Here is a 21071-nt window from a genome sequence, read left to right as displayed (position 1 = left end):
TTCCTAACAAAGCTAGTTGGAGAGATGACCGTCAACCGTTGTCCGCATGCGCACACACGTCCCTGACGAGGTCTAATCAGCCAATTAAGTGAGATCACCTGTGCAGGTTTACCTGGTGTGCGTACAATGTGTCAGCACTAATAATGAACTTGGTTGAACGGCAAAAAGAGCAAAGGGTAAGGGGGTCGCAGAGTGAAACATTGAGCCAAATTAACAGGAATTATAGATTCACTTTTAAAAAAAAGAAATTTAAAAAAATAAACATTTGTCACCTGTTTGTTTCAATGCTCAGTAACAATAAACTTACAGCCTTGGATGTAATAAGTTGTACATAAAGTGACATGTTTGTCACTGTATCTCATGTTAAAGTGCACTAATTGAGTCCAACTATGTTGTGTCAGAGTTGTTACCTGTTGCATGAATAAGGCTGAAAGGCTTTTCTCCCGCTGTGTAGTGTCGTGTGATGAGCACTGGGGAGCAGCTGCGTCTCAACAACCTGGACCCTTTCATCACAGGACAACCAGCACGATGAGAGGAGGTCACAGAGTAAATACCGATTTACCTTCTGAAAACATGAGAATTCATGAGTTCATGCTCTATGAACAATAATGTAATGAAGAAAAACAACACGACTTAGCGGGTTTTCTTAAGCATTCAAAGTTTGCCTTTAGTATATTTAATTATTAGACGTTAACATTAATGTGGAAGTTTCCTACAGGGTGAACAAAGCCATTTTAAATGTATACAACTGTGTGTGTTCACTTCATGAAAGCAGCACGTAAAGAGACACACAGACCCATTTGTCACTGTTTTCTTTCCTATAGCCTAAAACAAAATTAAAATGCATATATATATATATATATATATATATATATATATATATATATATATATATATATATATATATATATACCCTTTGACAAAGTGTTTTTAAAAGTGTTTTCAACCTCTTGTTCTAATAAACAACATTCACAAACTTTGCTGCTAATGAAAAAATGCAAAAGAAAATCGAGGCAGGAAAGAGAAGCTGGCAGAAAGCATTGAAAGTTGTTTTTCTCTACCTGTGTACAGTACTAATGATTTATGATGTTGGCCTTGAGCATATTTAACTGTTGCATCACTAATGTATGTTTGTGGGTCCATGGAGCATTTAAAATATTTATGCTGTTCCGGAAGAAACTATAACTAAATCAAGAAAGCAACAAATCTGCCTTTCCCCTCAAAAACACTGCTACTACAAACAGTTTTAAACATTTGTGTCGTGTTTGACATCAGTATAGCCCCTAGTGTCTTTTATGGAGGTTGTATTCGGACCACAATCTGACCCAACAGCTGAAGGTCAGCCCGTTGTAACTCCATGTCCTCATACGTGATGTATTCACAAACTCTTCCCCGACCAAAATGAGCTGGCACAGGCACAAAGAACACAGTCATGTGTTTATCTTTATCTATTTTAATTGGACATTATTTACAGGATGTACATAATGTTTCATTGAAACAAGACTGTAACACTGGTGGGCGTAGCCCTCTTTGCTCCTGAAGTCAAGAGATGGCTGACGGACTCTCCAACCAAGGTGTGCATCAAGAACATTTTGCTGATGGTTCTTGTTCAAGGGCCCAAAAGGAAACAAGACTGCTGCTGCTGCTGGATCAGTGACTTCCACACGTAACACAGTTTTCACAGAATCAGCACAGGAGGGTAATTCAGTCTTAACAGAGATGAACGGTGAAGCTCCAGAGCATTGGAGCCAATTCAATATCACAAATTCACCAGAGGGATTTTTCGCTTTTGTTTTACAGCTCCAATGCATTATTGTAAAAAAAAAAGAAAAAAGAATTCAAACAAAACAAAGCGTATATACAGTTGAACTCAATAGATATATATATACATATATATATACATACAATATTTTATAAATATAGTAAAATAGATTAAATTACATTGATTTCACGGTCTTCCATAAATAGATGTTGGACAATAACAGTTTGGTGACGTGTTAAGTTAGTGTTGGAAGCACAGTGCGCCGTCGGCTGACGGGTTCACGACTCGACCGCGTCGAGCCGCCGAGTTCTTCTCTGTGAAACATTTCAAAAGCAGAAAACTGCACGACTGTACACAAAAACACTCAAAATATTGTGACAGACTTGTCCGTGTTTAGGACACCTGACTTCTAGTTTTTAGTTGTTTTTTTCTGCAAGTTTAACAGGTATATTACAACCACTGCATGTGGTCAAATTCAAAGTATTCTCCAGTAAAGACAAACAAATTAAGGTCCACTGGAGGCGGAGTGGCCTCCAGCTCTCAAAGCAGTAGTGTTGTCACTGAACGCGCTATTCCAACAAGATATTCAGCAGGTTTTTTTAAAGAGTAAATACAGTTTTGTGAGAGTCCTCGAATGAGAAACTCTGCAGCTCCCAGTGTCGGGTTTGAAAAGGCAGGTTCTGTTGACTTATTTTGGGTTTTACATTGAAAGCTGACACTCTAAGTAAGGTCACAAAGCCTCGGTACGAATACTCAGAAGGCGTGTCGTAGGCCTCGCCTGTGAAAACTGACACTGTTTTTCTCCACAAGTGTGCTGAACAGTAAGTGCTTTTCAATTTACAAAGATGCTAAACAAATACATTTTTGGCAAAGGAAACAAAAACAAAACAACACCAAATGTTGGAAGGAACAGAATTGCCTTTGAGGAGGTTGAACTTTCCAGTCGCCTCGTCAATCTCCGCGATGTTCACGTAGGTTTCTTAGCAGGATCGGTTGCGAGCTCTGAGGTCACAGCCACACACCCGCACGCCGTACCTGAGTGTAAGCTGCATTTTGAACTCAACGACTGTCATCTCTGCTTTGAGGCACCTTCAAATATTTGTTTTCAGCTGTACCATAACTACAAAAGAACATAAAAAAAGAAGAAATTGAGCAAAACCAACAATAATAAAAAACAGAATCACGATAAAAAGGAGAAACAAGTGAAACACCATCTTTGTGGCCTATAACAGCGTACTGTACAAAGTTCGATACATTCTCTGGGAATGGCATGGTTTATCGCTCAGAAAGTCAAAGCAGAGCATCAAGTGAGTTCTTGTGTTTTTCTTCTTTTACAATAGGTTTGATCTTCGTCGGTTGCGCGGTCGTAGCAGTCCAGAGCCGCCTCTCTCCTCGGCGGGGAGGAGGGGAGCTTTAGTGTCCGTCGGGTTGTGCGTCCGGGCTGGCCATGGCGTTGTGGATCCAGTCCAGGACGATGAGGGTCATGCTGCCGATCATGACGAAGAAGCCTAACAGCAGGAAGCAGGTGGCCTGGTGAGGAGAAGGAGTTCACGTTTAGCTCACATGTTTAAAGGAGAGCTGGACTTTTTGGGAAAACACGCTTTCTCGCCGAGAATTAGATGTGAAGATAAATTATCTCGTCTTTATGTTCAATATAATATGGTTAGCTTAGCATACAAATAGACGTCTACAGGTTAAACATATTATATGTTAGTCAGTAAGCTTTAGAGATGCTAAGCTAAGCTAAGGGGCTGGAAAATGAGCAGACAAATGGAGATGTAAGAGCTAACTCCTTACCCCGATCTTTTGCATAGACTTCATGGGCTCCTTCTTGACCAGTTTGATGTAGAAAGCCGAGGGCAGGATGAAGATGAGCATGGCAGCGGCAGAGGCGCCTGTGCAAGGGACAAGAATTTGTCGTTTTAGTCACCATTTTCTACTGAAACAATACTCTTCATGGCTTTATTGTACACATCAACGCAGACACCCACCGATGAAGCCGAAGATGTCCCTGATGGTGGGGACGAAGATGACCAGGGTGTTGGTGCTGACCAACAGGACCACGGTGATGATGGTGTGGCGGATCCAGCTGAACTCCTTGGAGGCGCACAGCAGGTGGTTGACAGAGGTACGAATCTACGCAAACAGAGATGAGATCGGAGGTCATCCCACACGGCCCACTGAATTCACTGCAGCAGTGATGAGCGCAGTCAGCACCCTGTGACTTACGGGGAACAGCACCACGGGGACGGTGAGCGTGACGGCGGTCAGCACGGCCAGACGGACGATCAGCAGGAGCACGTCGTACTTGTAGTACTTGGAGTAGGTGTGCAGCAACTCGGGCTCCACGTGCACTGTGGAGGAAGACATGAAGACCTTCAGAACAACACTCGGCGCAATTCACAAAGGTTTTATAGCGTTTATAAAAACACGCTGGTACAAAAAAGGCCTTTTTGAAAACATCAAACTGAATCCGAAGCATTTATCAGAATGAAGGAACGTGTTATTAGTTTAATTAATAGTTAAAAACTATTATATTTTCCTTTGCCTCAGGTGTACTTGTGTATTTTAGTCTAACTAGCCAATGTTAGCACGCTAACACCACGGTGAACTTAGCTGCTAAATCTCAGCATGTTAAAACGTCGCCGTGCCAAACCTCAAAGAAGTGCTACACTAGTGGAGACTGGTGTTCTTTAGAGAAGACGTTAAGAAACAATGGAGCATGAAACGGTTTCATTACAGCGTAAAAGCTGCTATTTTGTTGCTGTCTGAAACGACTCTGACCAAGAACTCGTTTGTGAAACATTTGCTCGGTTTGTGACTTCTGCGAGCGCCACATCGCCTCTTTTTGAGTCCTTCTGTTTCTTTTGTTGCTTCCAATTTCAAAGTATTTGTTGGCGTGTCCTCAGGCTGACTAACCCTGGCGAGCAGGTTAGAACAGACGTCAAAGCGATTTCTCAACCTCCAACTGCCCCGACTCCAACCGCGCTCCGCCCCCACAGCGGGCCGTCGCCCTGTCGGCCCGGCTGCAGAAGTCCCGTCCTGATTATCAGACTATTGTATAACCAGATGTTCCTGCCATGACAAACACGGTGGCCCACTGATCAGCTGGTCTCGTTCCCCCACTCTTGCGCAACAGGCCTTGAGTCCTGTGTTTTGTTTAGTTTTTCCAGGAGAGAGACTCGCTGTTTCATTTGCACCAGGAAGCGCCGTCCTGTAACTTTGGAGGATTGATCCACTCTGACATTTACTTTTGGGGACAGCGGCCGCTCGTAAACCCACACAGCCGTCACGCATCTGTTCCTGAAGACTTCCAGCATGTTTTTAATGCCTTATTTTTGCTTCTCTTTAAAGTGAACTACGTTAAATTAGAGAAGATGAATTCTATCGTTTAGGATTTGGGACTACAGGCCAAAACTGTTCAGCCGTACCGTCGGCTTATAGTCTTATTATGCACGATAAATAGATTTTCCACGTCAAAGCGACTCACCGTTGAAGGTCAGATACCCGAAGAGGGCGGCCAGCAGGTACATGATGAACATGGCCAGGAAGGACACGTTGGCAACGCCCTGCATCTTCTGGCGAGAACGGCTGTTTGGGGAGCGAGAGGAAGGAAGGTCCATTTAGTTTTTATACAAGCGTGAGATAAAGTCCAGGTCGAAACCTGATAAGAAAGCAGCTGTGCTTTGTAGTCCGAGTGGAAGAAAAGAAAGAAGTGTGCACTCACTCCTTGAGCTCCTCGTACATGGGCAGGATGGCGGGGTGGCACACAAAGGCGAAGGTCAGGATGGGAACGGCGTAGACGGTCTGAGGGGAGAGGAAGAAATCAAGTTTACGCTAACGCCCAAATATTCCACAGGAGTTTTAGTTTTGTATCAGGACCCGTTTCAGTCCGGAAGATGCTTCATCGAGCTTCACCTGAGAGTTGAAGACAAAGTATTTTGGCGCGCAGGTGTCGTCGCTGTAGTCCACGGCGGTGAGGTTGAGGTGGGACAAGGTGGTGTTCAGCACTTTGCTTATCGTTTCGTTCAGAGCGTCGACGTCCTCGGGGAGCGGGCACGGGAGCTGGAACTTCTTGATGATCACCTGGAGGACAAGTTGAAGGTCACGTTAGCCGATAAGCTGCAGAATAAACTGTGTCTCTTTGAAAAGCGTTGGGAACAGCGGTTTGCCCGTTATGGGGAAACAAGACGCACACACAAACCACACAAACAAAACAAAAACCTGGCAATAGCTCAACTCCAAAAGATTCCATGGAAAAAAAGTTTGAGACTCATCTGGCTGGTTCATGTGCCAACAGAGGGTGTGTGTGTGTGTGTGTGTGTGTGTGTGTGCATGACGAATGAGGAAACAGGTGCGGTTTACTCACCACAATCAGAAAGAACACCATGCACAGCAGGGACAGCCCACTGGTGTAACCAAGGTAACCTGAGGGGGGAGAGCAAAACAGAAGAATGAGCGTTTCTTCTTCTCTTCCCGAGACATTTCTATTTTAAAACCTTGCTTTCCTCCGTATGACTCCTGAAAGAATTTTGCACATCTGACACGCACATGCAAATGCGTCTCCAGCCCCCCCCCCCTCTGGAGAAACGCATCCGATGTCACAACACGCGCACACAAACGCACACCGCTTACCCAAGTTCCTGAGCAGCGACAGGGGCAGGATGATGACGAGCGTCACCAGCATCACCAGGTAGTCCCCGTTCGTGTACCACTCTCTGAAACACAGCGGCACAGAAGCGAGTCAGCGACGCCGTTCAAGCCTTCATGGACACAAGTTCAGAACAGGTCCGCTCTTCTCTGTGATATGTGCATCTGATACATTTAAAAATACTCATCGAATTTTAACGCAGAGACAACATCTTAATTCCCTCTCCCGGGTGAAGTGGCGCTCAGTAACCGGCACGAGACTGAACTAATTGGCAGTAAAAATCGGCTCAGAAAACGTCACTTTCAGTCCACTTCTCTGTCAGGATGATGTTTTACGCCTGATCCACCCTCTCCCTCACGTCTGCATGTCAGCTGATGCCGGAGGACTGCGTCGCTGCCCAGAAATAGATTCCACAAAGCCGCTCTGAGGAGCCGACGCCACATCAATTTTTCAAACTGGAAGCGAGAGGCCTCAGTGAGCTCATGCCGCTCCGTCTCGACGCGGCACCGCGGCTTCTGAAAGGGCTCTTTGAAGGGCCCTCCCCGCTCGCATAGGCTGAGCACTGTCCGACCCTTAAAAGCGTCCAGGCCCCCCCCCCCTGCCGCCCCTCCTCCTCCTCCTCCTCCGCCGTCACTTCAAAAACAACCGGCAGCCATTTTGCTTGATGTGCCACTTCACCTCGAGTGCCTCGGTCGGGAGTCCCTGCTCTCTTTTACGCCTCTCTTCTGTTTGGAAATGTGCATTTTGTTTTCTCTCTCAATACACCCGTTCTTTTGCCAACTACACCGCTTTGGGACGCTTGTATTGACGTTTGGTTAATAGTTATGGCAGAAAACATAATCTGATGGTCAGATCTCAACCAGGATCTACTCGTCCGGTTCTTGGCACACCCGGGAAATCTGTTCACACTGGTTTCAAAGTTCAGAACCTCCACTGAAGGTCATGAAGTTAGTGCGTTGGCAACATAATGTCTTTGTCGCATTTAACACAAAGAAGATTTTCAAATGTATATGCTTGTTTCCTATTTCTGCCTCCCTATGTTCCTATTGTTGACGACAATAAAACCCCTAAATGCTAACAGGATGCTGAAAGTGAAAGCTACCCCGTGGAAGTTTGGACCAACACTCGTGGTGGGCCCCTGTTTCGGAAACGTAACTTTTACAAGAAAACTCAACTCAACTTGTTTGTTTTCGACTGTTCAAGAAGAGAGATATTTGGTCACTCACTCGTTGCCGGCTCCAAAGGATTTGATGACGATGGGCAGCTCGTATTTGACGATGTAGAGGTAGCTAGACATGGCTGGAAAGACAGAAACGGCAGTCAGTACACTTCCCTGTAAAATGAGCCAAAGCAGGCCCAGGAGGGAACTCCACTACAAATATAGTAGGTCTGGTATGACTCAATGTCCACTGCTGGCTGTTCTACAGTCCAAAAACACACACGCAATGGTTTCCACTGGGCCGAGCTTTCCATGCAGTCAGTTTAGATACAGAGGGACAGTGTGGTAACTGGTGGAATGAACCCAGGGTGGATAAATACAGACAAGGAGTTCAATTATAGTTGTGCAATCCTGCTAAAAACAAGTTGTCGCTGCTGCTAAAAGTCCAGTGTCTCACCTCCGATGTTCTGCATGGTGATGGAGATGGAAGCGGCGAGCTTCCCCGGCATCCCGAAGGCTTTGTAACCCAGCTGCTCGTACACCAGCGCACCTTTAGAGAGGAAGACGCAGAGAGAGACGGCTTTAATATCCAGAGAGTCGCTCCAAGAAGCCAGAGGAGAGTTCGGACGCGCACACGCGACCTCTCGCAGGACTCACCTCCTTCGTTGGCCGTCTTCAGCAGCAAGTGGACAGAATACAAGGAGAAGATGGCGACGGCCACGAGGAGAATGCTGTGAACAGACAAGAGGGATCTTTAGCTGAATGTCGACCGAGGAGAAACTACAGAAGTGCTGTTAAATGAGCAAAACTATGAGAATATTATTCAATGGGGGCCTTTAAGCTAACGTGAAAATCAGACCACCAATTACACCAATGTACCCTCGTAATGACTCCAATGAAAGAGTATTTGGACAAATTCTGCTTTCCTCAACAGCTTCAACTAAATTACAGTATGTCAAAATATTAATTCAAGAAAATATTCCCCAAAGAGTGGCAGGAACAAGAAAATGATCAGAGATCACATCATCCCCTTTTTTGTTGTTGTTGGCCTGATTCCTAAAGACCTTGAATGCAGCACAGGTCTGCAGGTCCCTGCCCTCGCATGCAGCGTCAGCAAGGACAAAAGGTTCCCCCCCGTGCGGGATCCTCTCAGCACCCTCGGGACGCTGCGATGCCAGCAATATGTGCCCGTGTATTAATAGTCCAGGTGAAAATGAATCTCCTGGCCATTTTAGGAGCAGGGTAGAAAAGGCGTTTCCTGCCCTGCGAGTGTTCGCCTAGCTGCTTTGACCGGTCGCCCATCCGCCCGCCTCTGACATCATCACGGCGCTCCACACGTTATCTCTTCATACGCTGCCGCTCAACAAATATATGCTTTGTGGGACCTTTTTTTGTCAGTTTGTTCGGCAAGAGGTTACTCAACTTGACCTGCAATTGCTGACGAGAAGAGCAGCATGCGGCGTTTCGCAATGCAAACAGACAAGCTATCTCCCGATGACGCTTTCTATAATCTCCGACATCCTGCAGGGCTCCGATTGGCCAGTTGCTCGGTGACAGTGAACCGCGCCCCGATCCGTGTGTAAGCTGTCCGTTTGCATAACCCTAACCCAAAGGCTGCGGGATTAGCGCAGCTAAGCCGCTTCTCCCGCCGCTCCCTGTGTTTGTAAACTGGCATTTGGTGAGGCCCAAAGTAATCTAATGACCTATGAGAACATAATATATTTACACTCCGTAAACCAGGAGAGAAAAGACTCCGCTGGTCTTCTTTTAGCTGCCGTCCGCCTCGCGAGGGCCTCGGCTTGTGTCTCGGTTGGTAAACTGATTGGGGGTCAGTGCTGCCTGCGTAGTAGTAAACATTTTGGCCTTTTAAGACAGTATCTCTCAAATGTGATTTGAGGAAAACGCAGAGTTATAACCTGGTTATTCCTCAGAGATGCAGAAACAAGAAAGCAGTGATAAAAAGCATGAAGGAATCCACATCACAACTACAACTTCCTCACATAAGCTGTGAAAGTGAAAAGACAATTTGTACACACTGTGATCTCCTACTGCTCTGGATGACCCATAGGGGGTGCTCAAATACAAAATATAACCCCATAATTTGCAAGATAAGTGAACGAGAACTTTACGTTTTTCTCCCCCACAAAAAATGAACATTTTCTCTCCACTCTTTTATTTTCTGCAAACATGATAGCGGGGAACTGCGGCGATGAGCATTTGTAAGCTTTCGACACCGGTGTAATCTGCTGCTCAGGGTCGACACACACACACACACACACACACACACACACACACACACACACTGGCTGGCGGGGGGAAACCCTTCAGAAGAGATTGTGAGCCTCGACCTTAAAACAACAAACAAAACAACACCTGCATCCATATCATGAAACTAAAGCGAGCCCGTGTTGAGTGCTGGTTTTTCCTGTCACTTGGACGACTGCGTTGCTACGTCGAGATGTGCCGTTGGGGAGGCCTTGCTCTCGTCGCCGCCCCTCAGCATCCGACCAGCCGAACCCTCGTTTCTAAACCCTCCTGACGAGGTGAAGAAATGCGTCTGGGAGAGGAATGTAAAGAACTTACACGAACAGGGCGATGCCGGTGTTGGCCATGGCGTAGGACAGACCCAGGATGCCGCTGCCCATGATGGCGTTGCCCAGGTTGAAGACGGACATGCCGAAGGAGGCGTTGCCCTGGTGCTGTGTGGAGAGGGAGGAAAGGGTTTGCAGTTAGGGAAACGAGCACGTGCGTGATGGAGGACGATGAAGGAGTCGGGAGGACCAGAGAAGCTCTTACGTATTCGGTCTCATACTTCTTCTTGACCGAGGTGTGTTCGGGGAGGAAGTTCTGACTCTCTGCCTCTGTGTCAGAGTATTGGCTTCACGGGAGAATAACAGAGAGCAGGATTTAGTTTGATTCCAAATGAAGGTTGAGTTGGGCTCATATTTCAGACACATTTTAAAGCCCGTCTCACCCGCCCAGTGGGACCTTCTGCGGACAGTCCGTGGGACAGTAGGTGTACTCGTTGCTGTTGGCGCTGCTGCTGTCGTCTTCGGGAGAGATGTTGAAGCGGCTCATCTCCGTCCTGTTCGACTGCTGTTTCATGCTGTTTGTTTCAGAGTGTGTGTGGGAGGTGGAGAGGGGGGAGAGGGGAGAGGTAGAGAGAGAGAGAGAGAATAGCACATTTTAATTTTACTTCATTTTTTTCGCATGATTTTGTACTCATTTCTGTCAAACGCACTTCTTATTTCTAGCTGCGCGCGTTCACGCTCCCTTTGGAATGATCAATATTGGAGAGGAGCGGGAGCGGGCGCGCGCCGCAGCCCTCCTCATGAGTCTCTCGTCACGTGACTGTGCTTTGGAAGGAGGCGGGGGCTGAGGGGGGAGGAAAAGGAAGGGGGGGGGGGCTGACGCACCGGCAGTGGAAAAATACCAGACCGGCACCCGAGTCCTCCTCAGCCCTGATGTAGACGCTGAATGACAACCCAAAAAGAGAAAACCCGCAGTACGCGCCGCTGACTTTGCGCACAATTCCCTCCGAACTCATTAAAAAAAAAGTGCAGAGGAAACAGGGTGTCGGCGTCCTCACACTGACACAGAACAAACATCCTTTAGCCGTTTTTAAAGCATGTTGAGCTGACAACAAGCAATAACATGTGGATATTCTAAATGTGATATGTCTAATATATAAATATGATATATTGTACAAATAGTGCGCACATGTAGATCCGCACAGAGCGCAAGAGGTGGAACCCAGATCCATTTGATGACATTATGCCCATGGCCGGCTCCGGTTGGAAACAATGGCACGTGCTGTCCCTTATTAGGGGCACGGCTCTCCATTTTGCGCAGAGGCTCGCGCAGCCAGGTTTATGATTAGAGCCTTTACGGATCATACACTCACACCCACACCCACAGAGGTGTGCATTCTTTCCCTTTCTCCTCGCCTAGTGTTTTAGTCCCTGTGGTCCCGCTGCCACCTCATGAGTCCAGCACTGCGCAGCATCACTGTCACAGCGCTTTGTTTATTTATTTATTTGGCCCGCTGAGACGGAACGCCTCGGGACTCTCGGAAAGGACATGTTTTAGTCTCATTAGAGAGGGACCAACACAGACAGTGTGCCAGGAAATAGTCCTAATACTGGCTAATTGCCCTCAAGGGAGCTGGCATCGCACCCGCGTTTCTATAAATTTAAAGACTCAAAATACAAAAAAAAGAGCGACATTATAGTCGTTATTTAAAGAGCAAAACGTCTGGCACTTAAAAGCCTATAATTATCTTCCACAGCGCGCCGCCTACACCCGGGAATGTATTGACAGACATTCGGGAAATGATGAGATGCCGGCAGTCTTACCTTGTGAAGGAGGATGTGGCAGGATGCCTGTACAATCCTTTCAGTGGAAAAACACACACACACACGCACAAAGCAAATGTCCGGACGATTTCTTCTCAAAAGCCGACTGGTCCTTCTGCTGTGTTTAGATTTGAAGAGGAATGAATAGTTAAATGAGAGGAAAGGCCTTTTACAGACGGGATTCGGTTCAAAACACCAGCTGAAGGCGTTTCAATGCGAGTAATGATAAAAGACAGTCTCAGAATAAACTGACCGAGGAAAAAAAGATCTAGAATTAGGATTAAATAACCCAAAACATTCCCAGAGATGCGGTGCGCTCGGAGAGAAAACCCTGTTCTGCTGGAGGAGGGGTGGGGACTCACCCTTTTATAAAGATGAGCATTGCATCAGCCCAGACCTACAGGCTGGAGGGGGAGGGGGGAAGAGAGCGAGGAGGGGGCGGGACTATATTAGGAGGTGGAGACCCTTTTACGCACAGCGGTGACGTGCCTTTGTATACAAACAGAGCTACGGCCTCGAGACGGAAAAACCACAGGAATCCTTTTTACAGTCATTTTCTTTTCTTTGTTATTAATAAATGCCATGCAAACACTACAACAGGGGCATTAAAATGTTCCAAATACTTCTGTGATCATAAAAGGAGCATGTAAAGTCGTCTCGTGATGATTCCAGGATAAACCCTGGAGTTCCTTTTAAACTAGGAGTTATTTAACACTATTCATGATTCAAAAAGTCCTATCTGGTGCCTTGTTCCTGCAGAAGTGTGCTAGAGATCACCTCTGTGGACCTTTTGAAGGTCTAAGTGGACTCGAGGGGTCCTGGATGTGTGTCGCTCTGGATCAGGCTGTGAGTGCAGCTTCAAAGTGGACCTCCCTGATCCGAGGAGATTACGCACAAACGCTGTCATGGGACAGCCTCGCTCTCCCGCACAGTCAGGTGTGTGTGTGTGTGTGTGTGTGTGTGTGTGTGTGTGTGTGTGTCTGTGTGTGTGTGTGTGTGTGTGTGTGTGTGTGGAACATCTTCCTCAGCTCAGGTTTCCAGTTTATTATTAATGCTGGGATGACTGAGAACCGTGCAGTGTGTTAGTCACCGGTGTGACCTTTGATCCCACAGGGCTCATAAATGAAACTTTGTGATGCAACTGCAGTTAATACTACAACATGTACTGTCACTGCTGCACAAGCTGCTTTGGCTGTCTAATAGCTTCCTCTGCTGCTGCTGCTACTACTACTACAACTTTAGTACTCTTACTGCTGCTACACAGCGAGTTTACGGCTGGAACACAATTCGTAATACAGTAGCAATACTAGTAATATTACTATTACTTGCAATACTACAATGAAGTACAAATCATGTACTACTTCTAGTCTACTGTCTGTCACTGCTCCCTCTAGTACTTTTACTACTACTACCTTTGCTGATTATACTTGTAGTACTTCTATTACCACTACTATTACTCATTCTACTTCTAGGACCTGAACTACTACCACTACTATTACTACTACTTGTCGCATTACTACATGTAATATTTTAGTAATGCACTATTGCACCATCACTACTACCTCTAGTACTTGTTTTAACTTCTTATTGTACCTGTTCTACTGCTGCTACTATTACTATAAGTAGTACTTGTGCTGCTGCTGCTACTATTACCATTAATACTACCTTTACACATGCTACGACAAGCACTTGTACTGCTCCGACGTGTACTGCATTGTGAAACCGAACAGCTGAGTCCCGTCATTGTGTGAAGAATAAATACTACTAAGAGTTACATACATAACGCATATTTAGGTGCTGGAGGTCACATGTGCTCAGCTGACAATGAAGCTTCACACAGTGTTCACACACTCACTGTGACTTTGTGTTTGTAGCGAGCGCGTTCCCTTTTTTGCGTGTCACTGAGGAAGATGCCAAGCCAAACCAGAAGGACTGCTTTCTGAACGACGGAGCTCTTTGTTATGTAAAGGATCACCAGTGAGAAGATGCATCGTCATTTACATGCATTTAAATATACGTAGTATAAAATATAAAATACTTTGGTTCAAACTAAAGTCATTTAGTTTGTTCATGCAATTTTGTTTTCAGCATGACAACAGTGACTGTGGTTACATGGATTCGAATTACTGGTTTAGTCGGACTAAAATCGAATTATCCCGTGCATGTAAATACTTTTGTTCGAATAATTGCGGGCCGACTACGATCCGATTAATATCCCTGGATAACTCGATCCGTCTCGGTTGATAATTCGGACATCCCGGCGTGTAAACGGTGAATCGGATTAGGAACCGGACTATGCGCCTCTGCGCATGCTCAAGATCCCACCGCTCCCTCCCTCCCAGGTCGTGACCCGGAAGTCGAAAGAGACGATGAGTTGTCACGGCCGGCAGAAACAAACAAACGTAAAAGACGCGTTACGAGACGATACTACCTCCGGTGGGTGTCCTCGCTACCTCCCTGATGTAGTCAGCTAGCGCTGCTGCTAGCTCCCCGATGTAGCCAGCTAACGCTGCTGCTAGCTCCCTGCTGTCGCCAGCTAGCGCTGCTGCTAGCTCCCTGCTGTAGCCAGCTAGCGCGGCTGCTAGTTCCCTGTTTGCTCTCCGCTAGCTCCCTGACAACCACCGAATGTAGCGGGGTTCTCCACTCACACACACACACACGCACACACACACACACACACACACACACAAACTTAATTCGAACCTGAAACTTAGAAATCAAGCCTGGACCCTCAAATACCTTTGATTGTGTCTTCCAAAGTGAGGACCACACTTTAGAAAAATGTCGTCACTTTTTAGGTCTGAAACTCTTAATTGGCCCACACAAAGATAGCAGTACACACACACACACACACAGCTATCCACACACTTGGAGTAAAGAAATGAATAATTCATACGGCGACACATCTGTGAGAGAAAGGACACTTGTGTTGATTCTCTCACTCACTGTTCCTCATAATCTCAGTGTCGCACACACACAAACACACACATTGTGCATTCCTCTGCCCTCGGTCACACATGAGTCCGTTTGTGTGGGTCTCTCTCTCTCTGTGTGCGAACCTTTGTTTGGGGCTTTAGCTGGACCCAGCAGATCTAAGACGGATCAGGAAACTGTAGCAGGGGCAAAGGGTGCGGTAGGGGACTCGGTCGGAACACCGGTGCCCTGTTACCCCCATCCACAGGCAGACCAGCACACACACACACACACACACACACACACACACATCATTTGATGTGATGTGGTCCAGGGTGCATGGTTGGACAGGAGAGAGAGCAGGGTCATGTAGGTCAACAACAGCAGGTGCAAAGCGGGAAAAAAGTGAGTGGAAGGTGAAATGAGCTAGTTAACACCAAAACTACTCCGCAATCCAGCGCTACGACACTTTCCGTTTAGCATGTGTCTGTGTGGCGGTTTCCCCGACTTCAACTCTGCGGTGTCTATTGCACTAATACTTACTTCAACTGCTGCCGCTACACACAGCGCTGACTTTATCACATGGTGCCTCACAAGTACATTGGGAGCCGATTCTGAGAAGTTTAAGAAACAAGGCTCTCACTGTCAACGCCGTCTGCACTGAGGCGCTGCACAGCAGCGTGAGGGAGCCGCCTCTGCCAGCGAGCTCACAACAATGCCGCTCACTGAACTCGTATGGGTGTGTGCATGTGTGTGTGTTCAGACTCGATTGAAAACAAACGCAAGAGAACAATTTGTTTGCACACCCTTGGGCAGGAAATGATCCAACGTGTAGATGTAAAGGCCATTTTCATCTGTGGCTAATAAGACACATCCTGTTTCTTCGGAAAGAGTAACTGCAGAGAATATGAGATACGCAGAAATGAAACGAGAAGGCCTTCGCTTTTATTCACCGAGCTGTCCTCATCACACTTGATAGTTAGTGAGACACAAGCTCTGATTCAGGTTGAAGCAGTTTGTTTATACTCTGCACTCTGTGCTCGGGCGAGAACATAAAAACCCTCTGGCGTCTGCACCTAAACATACGAGTCTGCTGGCCCTTTCAGTCGGAAATGAAAAAGTCAGCTCTCAAAGGAATCAACACTAAACACAAACAACTATTTTGCTTGAGGAGGTATCAGGTTACTACCTCTGGTCAGACAATGAGTATTTTGTGAGTGCTTGTGACTACTCTTGTTTTTTTTTAAGGAAATAAGTCAACATATTGGGAACTTGATCGCTTCCTTGGTGAAAATATATGAGGATTGATTCATGTGGTCTGATGAATAAAGCTCAAGAGACGGGAGGGTTAGCTTTGCATGGATAAAGACTGGAACCAGGAAACAGATAGCTAACTCACTATCAACAAGCTAGCTAGCTCACAACTTTTGTGTTTTTGTGTGTGCATGGATTAAACTAATAGGATATGTTAATCAGTGAGCTCTAGAGGCTGATTGTTTTTACCCAATTGTTTCCCTTCTAGCCTTCATGCTAAGCTAAACGTCTGCTGGCTCGATAGCTTCTATTTACAGTATAGACAGAAGTGTGGTGTCAATCTTATTATCGAACTAAAAAACAGATATTCACACATTTTTAACTATTACTTTATGTGTTTAGTGGAATACAAATAAAAAAAACATAGAGAAAACCTGTCCAGGTAACCTTTTTCCTCATGTTTTAACTGAATAAATCAACAGCCACCGGTTGCAGTGGGACCGTGGGAGCCTGTAGACAACTGGGAGGGCCGGGTAGGTAGCATGACCTCACCCGATAGTTTTTAACTTGATTGTGGTCATAACTTTTACACACAGACAGCTAAGTGGACAGCTGCAGTGCCTCCCTAAACAGGATCAACAACTTTTGTTACCTCAGGTTAGTTGAACTTAATAATAATTTCTGGTTTGTTGGGATTCCTGCTGGTCTCTGGGGTTTGTTTTCTCTACGTTACAACCATATATTACATATATCAGTCTTAAAACTGTATTACAAACCGAGCAATCACAATGCCCAGTTTTGCCCTCAGCGTTCTTCCTTGATGTTTTTATAAGTACATGGAGTTTGGTGACAAATTTCAGCTCCACACACCTTCTACCTGAACAGGTCGAATCATCTCGAGGTGAAAACAACTGTTTTGTTAAATAAATAAAAAAACATAATGGCCATAATTTGAATGTAAAAGCCAGAATTTCCAACTGGCGAACATTTCGTGGATGCCTTGATGTATGGATTTAAACATAAAAGTATTTTCTCATTGGAAACTAATCACCGCCCCAGCAGCCGTCCATTTTCTCACGTAAATCCATCGCCCACCGCCCAAACGAATACCTCTAAGTACATCATGTTTAACTGCCAGTCTCCCACTAAGCCCCCCTACTGCGTCCGGACCAGATCGCTAACACCACCGCCCCCCACCTGCCCCTCTCCCCCAGCCTATACTTATTAACTTTTCATTTTCCCTGACTTTAGAACGGGGATTTTCCTGCTCCTCAACCTTATTCACCTCATCCCCACTGTGAGCGTTCTTGGAAAAGTCAACCTCTAAGGAGGATCTTTATTACAATATAGACGGACAACTTTCTTTTTCTTTTCCAAAGAGGAGATCTCATGATCGACCTTTCTTTATTAGGAAAATAAAGGTCGTTGGGTTTTTCTCCACTGGCTTTAGATGTGAACAAAAAGCAAACGTGAGGATCTGTGGGGGTCAAACGTGTTCGGGGTAACTGGGTTATTTCCATACGGGAGAAAGGTTAGGCAGTTCTGCTTCACAATGCGCCACCTGTATATAAAACGCTTTGTTCCTGTGGACCATTTTGGTTCTTTTCAGTCGTGATTTTACAAATTTAGGCATTGAAGAAAATTGTTTTGTAGGTGCATTTATCCTTTTTTTTAATGGGCATCGGGCACGTGAATGCAACGACCATATGACGCTGGCGACACAAAGGAGGCGGGTAGCCATCAGACTGAAAAGCAAACAAGTCGCCATAGAGGAAGTGAGTCCCGTCGCTCACACGCACACACACACACATACACACAAACACGCACACACACAGAGGCATAGTTGATCCTGATCGGACGTGAGGCCTGCGACAGGATCAGGGCCACTACGTAAACACGCCTTAGCTAAACACGGCCTCCTCACACAGTGGGAAAACTAACAAGGTCTAACAACCATCACTGGATTCTCTGCACAGTTTGGACTGAGCGCCAACAGATTTGCCTTCAACGTCACAGTTGCGAGTTTAATTTTCCAGACAGATTCCCATGCCAGTGAATTTCTTCATTGTGCACCGATCTCGTCATCTCGGTTTAGAAACATACTAATAAACTGGTATTTTTAATACCCTAAAAAACCTTCAACTTGTGCACCAGAATGAAATAAGGAGCCGAATGTCCGTTTCATGCATTGCAACGGTGAAGAGCTTGCCTACAGGTTCGAGGGAATTCTTCATCACCAATTTGTAGTACAGCGGACATTGGCGGTGTTCCCGGGTGGGAAGCCAGTGAGGGATCATGTCCTTGTTACTGCACTTGTGGTTCTTGCTGGTTGTTTGGGAGGGTGAAATCTAGGAGTGAGTATTCTTATCATCAGGTGAAAAGAAATGGCTGCTGTCTCCATGTGTGTCAACGAAGGCTCATGACTGTCCATTCGCTCCCCGGGACAACAAAGGAGACAAAGAGCACAACTGAATTCCACACATTCCAAGGCAGGTGTCACCACCAATGTCAATGTTTCCCCTTTGTTTGATTGAAAACCTGCCTAAATGACTAGCTAGCTGGCATGTCCAAGCCAAATGTCCGGGTACGGCGCCCAGTTCAACCCAGAGGGTAAAATGTCACTCCAGCAAACTACCCAAGTTATTAAATTGAGCTTCCCAATGTCTCGATGTGCCCGAGCATCTCTTGATTCAGGAGCATTACCTTAGTAATCCTCTTAGTGGTGGGAAAGTGGTTTAGCAGGCGCATTCTTTATGATAGGAGCACAAATGGGGGGATCACGTTAGCCTTAGGGGCCCCAGAGGGGAGGCCGCTCGTCTCGCTCTCCAAAAACTTTCCACCCAGGATGGACCCCGGTCAGTCCCGTGAACTCGCTGACTCCCTCGTCGTCTCCGCTGGACCACTGTGGGATGTGATTTTTATTATTATTTTTTTTACAATGAGAGCCAGAGAATAACACTTCGAACAGATCAAGAGGGACAAGAAATGTGTCAGAGGTCACGCCGCAATGCTAACCATCAAACGCTTCTTCACTGAAAATTCAATTTGGTGAATTTACACAACTTTACACACAAACAATATATCATAAGTGGTAGTTAATCAGCTATACAATTTTATTTTAAAGCCTCAAAACTGTGACTATTCCTCTGCCATCTATTATGCTCTGTCACAAATGTGTGCAAATATAATTTCAGAAGACATACAACGCTGTCTGCTTTGTTCTGTTGTGAAACATCAAAAGGACTATTTCTGAACGTAAACTATCTATAAAACTATACTTGAAATTTAGTTTTTGGTGGTAGCTATCAGCGCAGCAGCATGAGGAGCTGCGTGTTCGACCGACAATTGGAAAAAATATCCTACACAGATAGCGCACAGATAGCATTCATTTCAGCCTTGTAGTTTTTGAAAAAGAGACAAAGAAACCAATATCCCCTTTCCATGTTTTTGTGTTTAGATTATACCTGAGCGCCCTGGATAGTCTGAAGTTAGTTATCCCAGTTACACTACACTCACACGGCTCCAGCTGTTTGGCTCTGTGGAGCAGTACTCGTGCGTTTGTGCCTGATCGAGTAGCTCTTAAAACATGAATCAACTCTGAACGACTCACACTACCAGCGGGGAGAAAAAGAGTGAAATCAGGGCAGAGCGAGGTAATGCGGTTCACAGTGAAGGGTAAGGTTAGGGCACTGCTGTGGCACAGGAATTAAAGGCGCTGCATTGACTGAGAGGATTAGGAGAACACACACACACACACACACACACACACACACACACACACACACACACACGCACACTGTGTACGGCTTGCCTCCAGAGGTAAAGTTGTTCCTGATCAACCGTTCCCTCCAAGGGAACATGTTGAACCCGACAATACGTTGTTTCTGACGCGTAATTTTCTCGCATCACGTGGTGCGCTGCTCAGAGGTCCGTTCATGTATTTCTGTGAAACCACGTTGATAATAATCAAGTCACTGTTTTGCATTGTTGTGTTTAGGTCTTAACAAAATGTAATCTCTGTCTTTTCGCTGAGAAAAGAAAATGATTTGGCGGGTCAAGAAAGACAGGAGGGTTGTGTGTTTTTACTTCTTTAGTCTCCAGACTTAACCATTAGCTCAAAGACATTCACAGCTGATTATGCTGACAAGTACGTAAGTAATGATATATTGTTCTTGTAGGGTCTTGCATATTTTTGTCTTACTAAAGAAAGAAAATGTTAAACACACTACATCCATAGTTCTTCCTAAAACATGAGATATATCAGATTCAACAAAATGACCATGTGTAATGTTGCGCCCATTAAATCAATACTACGTAGCTGGAGATACATTTTTCGAATAGCTGCCGAGTGAGGAACAAAGTGCCAGTGCGTGATAACCTCAGAGGTCCTGTCCGGTCTGTGTGTCTCTGTATGGTAATGTTGCTTCAACACAGGAAGTGTAACGAAATGCTTTCACTGTGACAGTTTCCTGTCTGCAGCTGGAGGTGAAGAGGACACAAACAGCAGACTGATGCCGGGAAGAGGCGGTGCTGTGAAGTGTGGCCTACAGTGAGACAATGTTTTTCTTTTTGGACTTAATTTATCTGAAAACCATTTTTTTAGGATGTGTTGCTCTTTTTCCTGCAGTATGTCAACTGGTAAAACAACAAAAATGTTTACGACGTTATTGATTTCGGTAGCTTTTATGAGCAGCTTGTTATCACGGCACATGAAAGCAAAAACAAGAAATTCTTCCAACGGAGGGAGATAAAAATGAAGCTGGAACTGGCTGCCTGTTAAAATAAAGACTGGAAACAGGGAAAGAGCGAGCCTGGAGTTATATGAGCCTGACATCACACAGGGATATTAAGTTGCTACATGCATTACGAGAATAATAAAACATTATGAATTGAATTTTTAAACAATACAACACCCCCATGACATCATTTAAGAGTTTGGTTTTACTGAGCAAAAAGGTTTCCCAGTCTCCCTGAATC

At 45.6% G+C, this 21071-nt stretch overlaps 1 protein-coding gene across 3 annotated transcripts; it reads right to left on the bottom strand.

Annotated features, from left to right (window-relative positions):
• Nucleotides 1–1437: 1437 nt before the first annotated feature.
• slc38a2 (solute carrier family 38 member 2) lies at nucleotides 1438–14535 on the bottom strand. 3 transcript variants are annotated; one of them, XM_068586258.1, is made up of 16 exons: nucleotides 14359–14535; nucleotides 10547–10678; nucleotides 10369–10450; nucleotides 10156–10271; nucleotides 8230–8303; nucleotides 8030–8122; nucleotides 7640–7712; nucleotides 6398–6480; nucleotides 6132–6190; nucleotides 5681–5848; nucleotides 5490–5569; nucleotides 5253–5353; nucleotides 3992–4116; nucleotides 3754–3898; nucleotides 3560–3657; nucleotides 1438–3292 (listed from the first exon to the last, which is right to left on the bottom strand). In XM_068586258.1, exons 2-16 carry the CDS (start codon nucleotides 10675–10677, stop codon nucleotides 3176–3178), a joined length of 1545 nt encoding a protein of 514 aa, XP_068442359.1. In that variant the 5' UTR covers nucleotide 10678; nucleotides 14359–14535; the 3' UTR covers nucleotides 1438–3175. The 3 variants fall into 3 exon arrangements, with proteins under 3 accessions (XP_068442359.1, XP_068442362.1, XP_068442360.1); XM_068586261.1 differs by lacking the exon at nucleotides 14359–14535 and adding an exon at nucleotides 13783–13999; XM_068586259.1 differs by lacking the exon at nucleotides 14359–14535 and adding an exon at nucleotides 11928–12280.
• Nucleotides 14536–21071: the final 6536 nt, after the last annotated feature.

Source organism: Clinocottus analis, unplaced genomic scaffold, assembly GCF_023055335.1.
Source record: "Clinocottus analis isolate CAN_PGR_092001 unplaced genomic scaffold, fCliAna1.0.p SCAF_20, whole genome shotgun sequence".
In the NCBI taxonomy this organism is placed as follows: domain Eukaryota; kingdom Metazoa; phylum Chordata; class Actinopteri; order Perciformes; family Cottidae; genus Clinocottus; species Clinocottus analis.
Note: the sequence above shows the minus strand (reverse complement) of the source record. Positions and strands in the feature narration are given on the sequence as shown.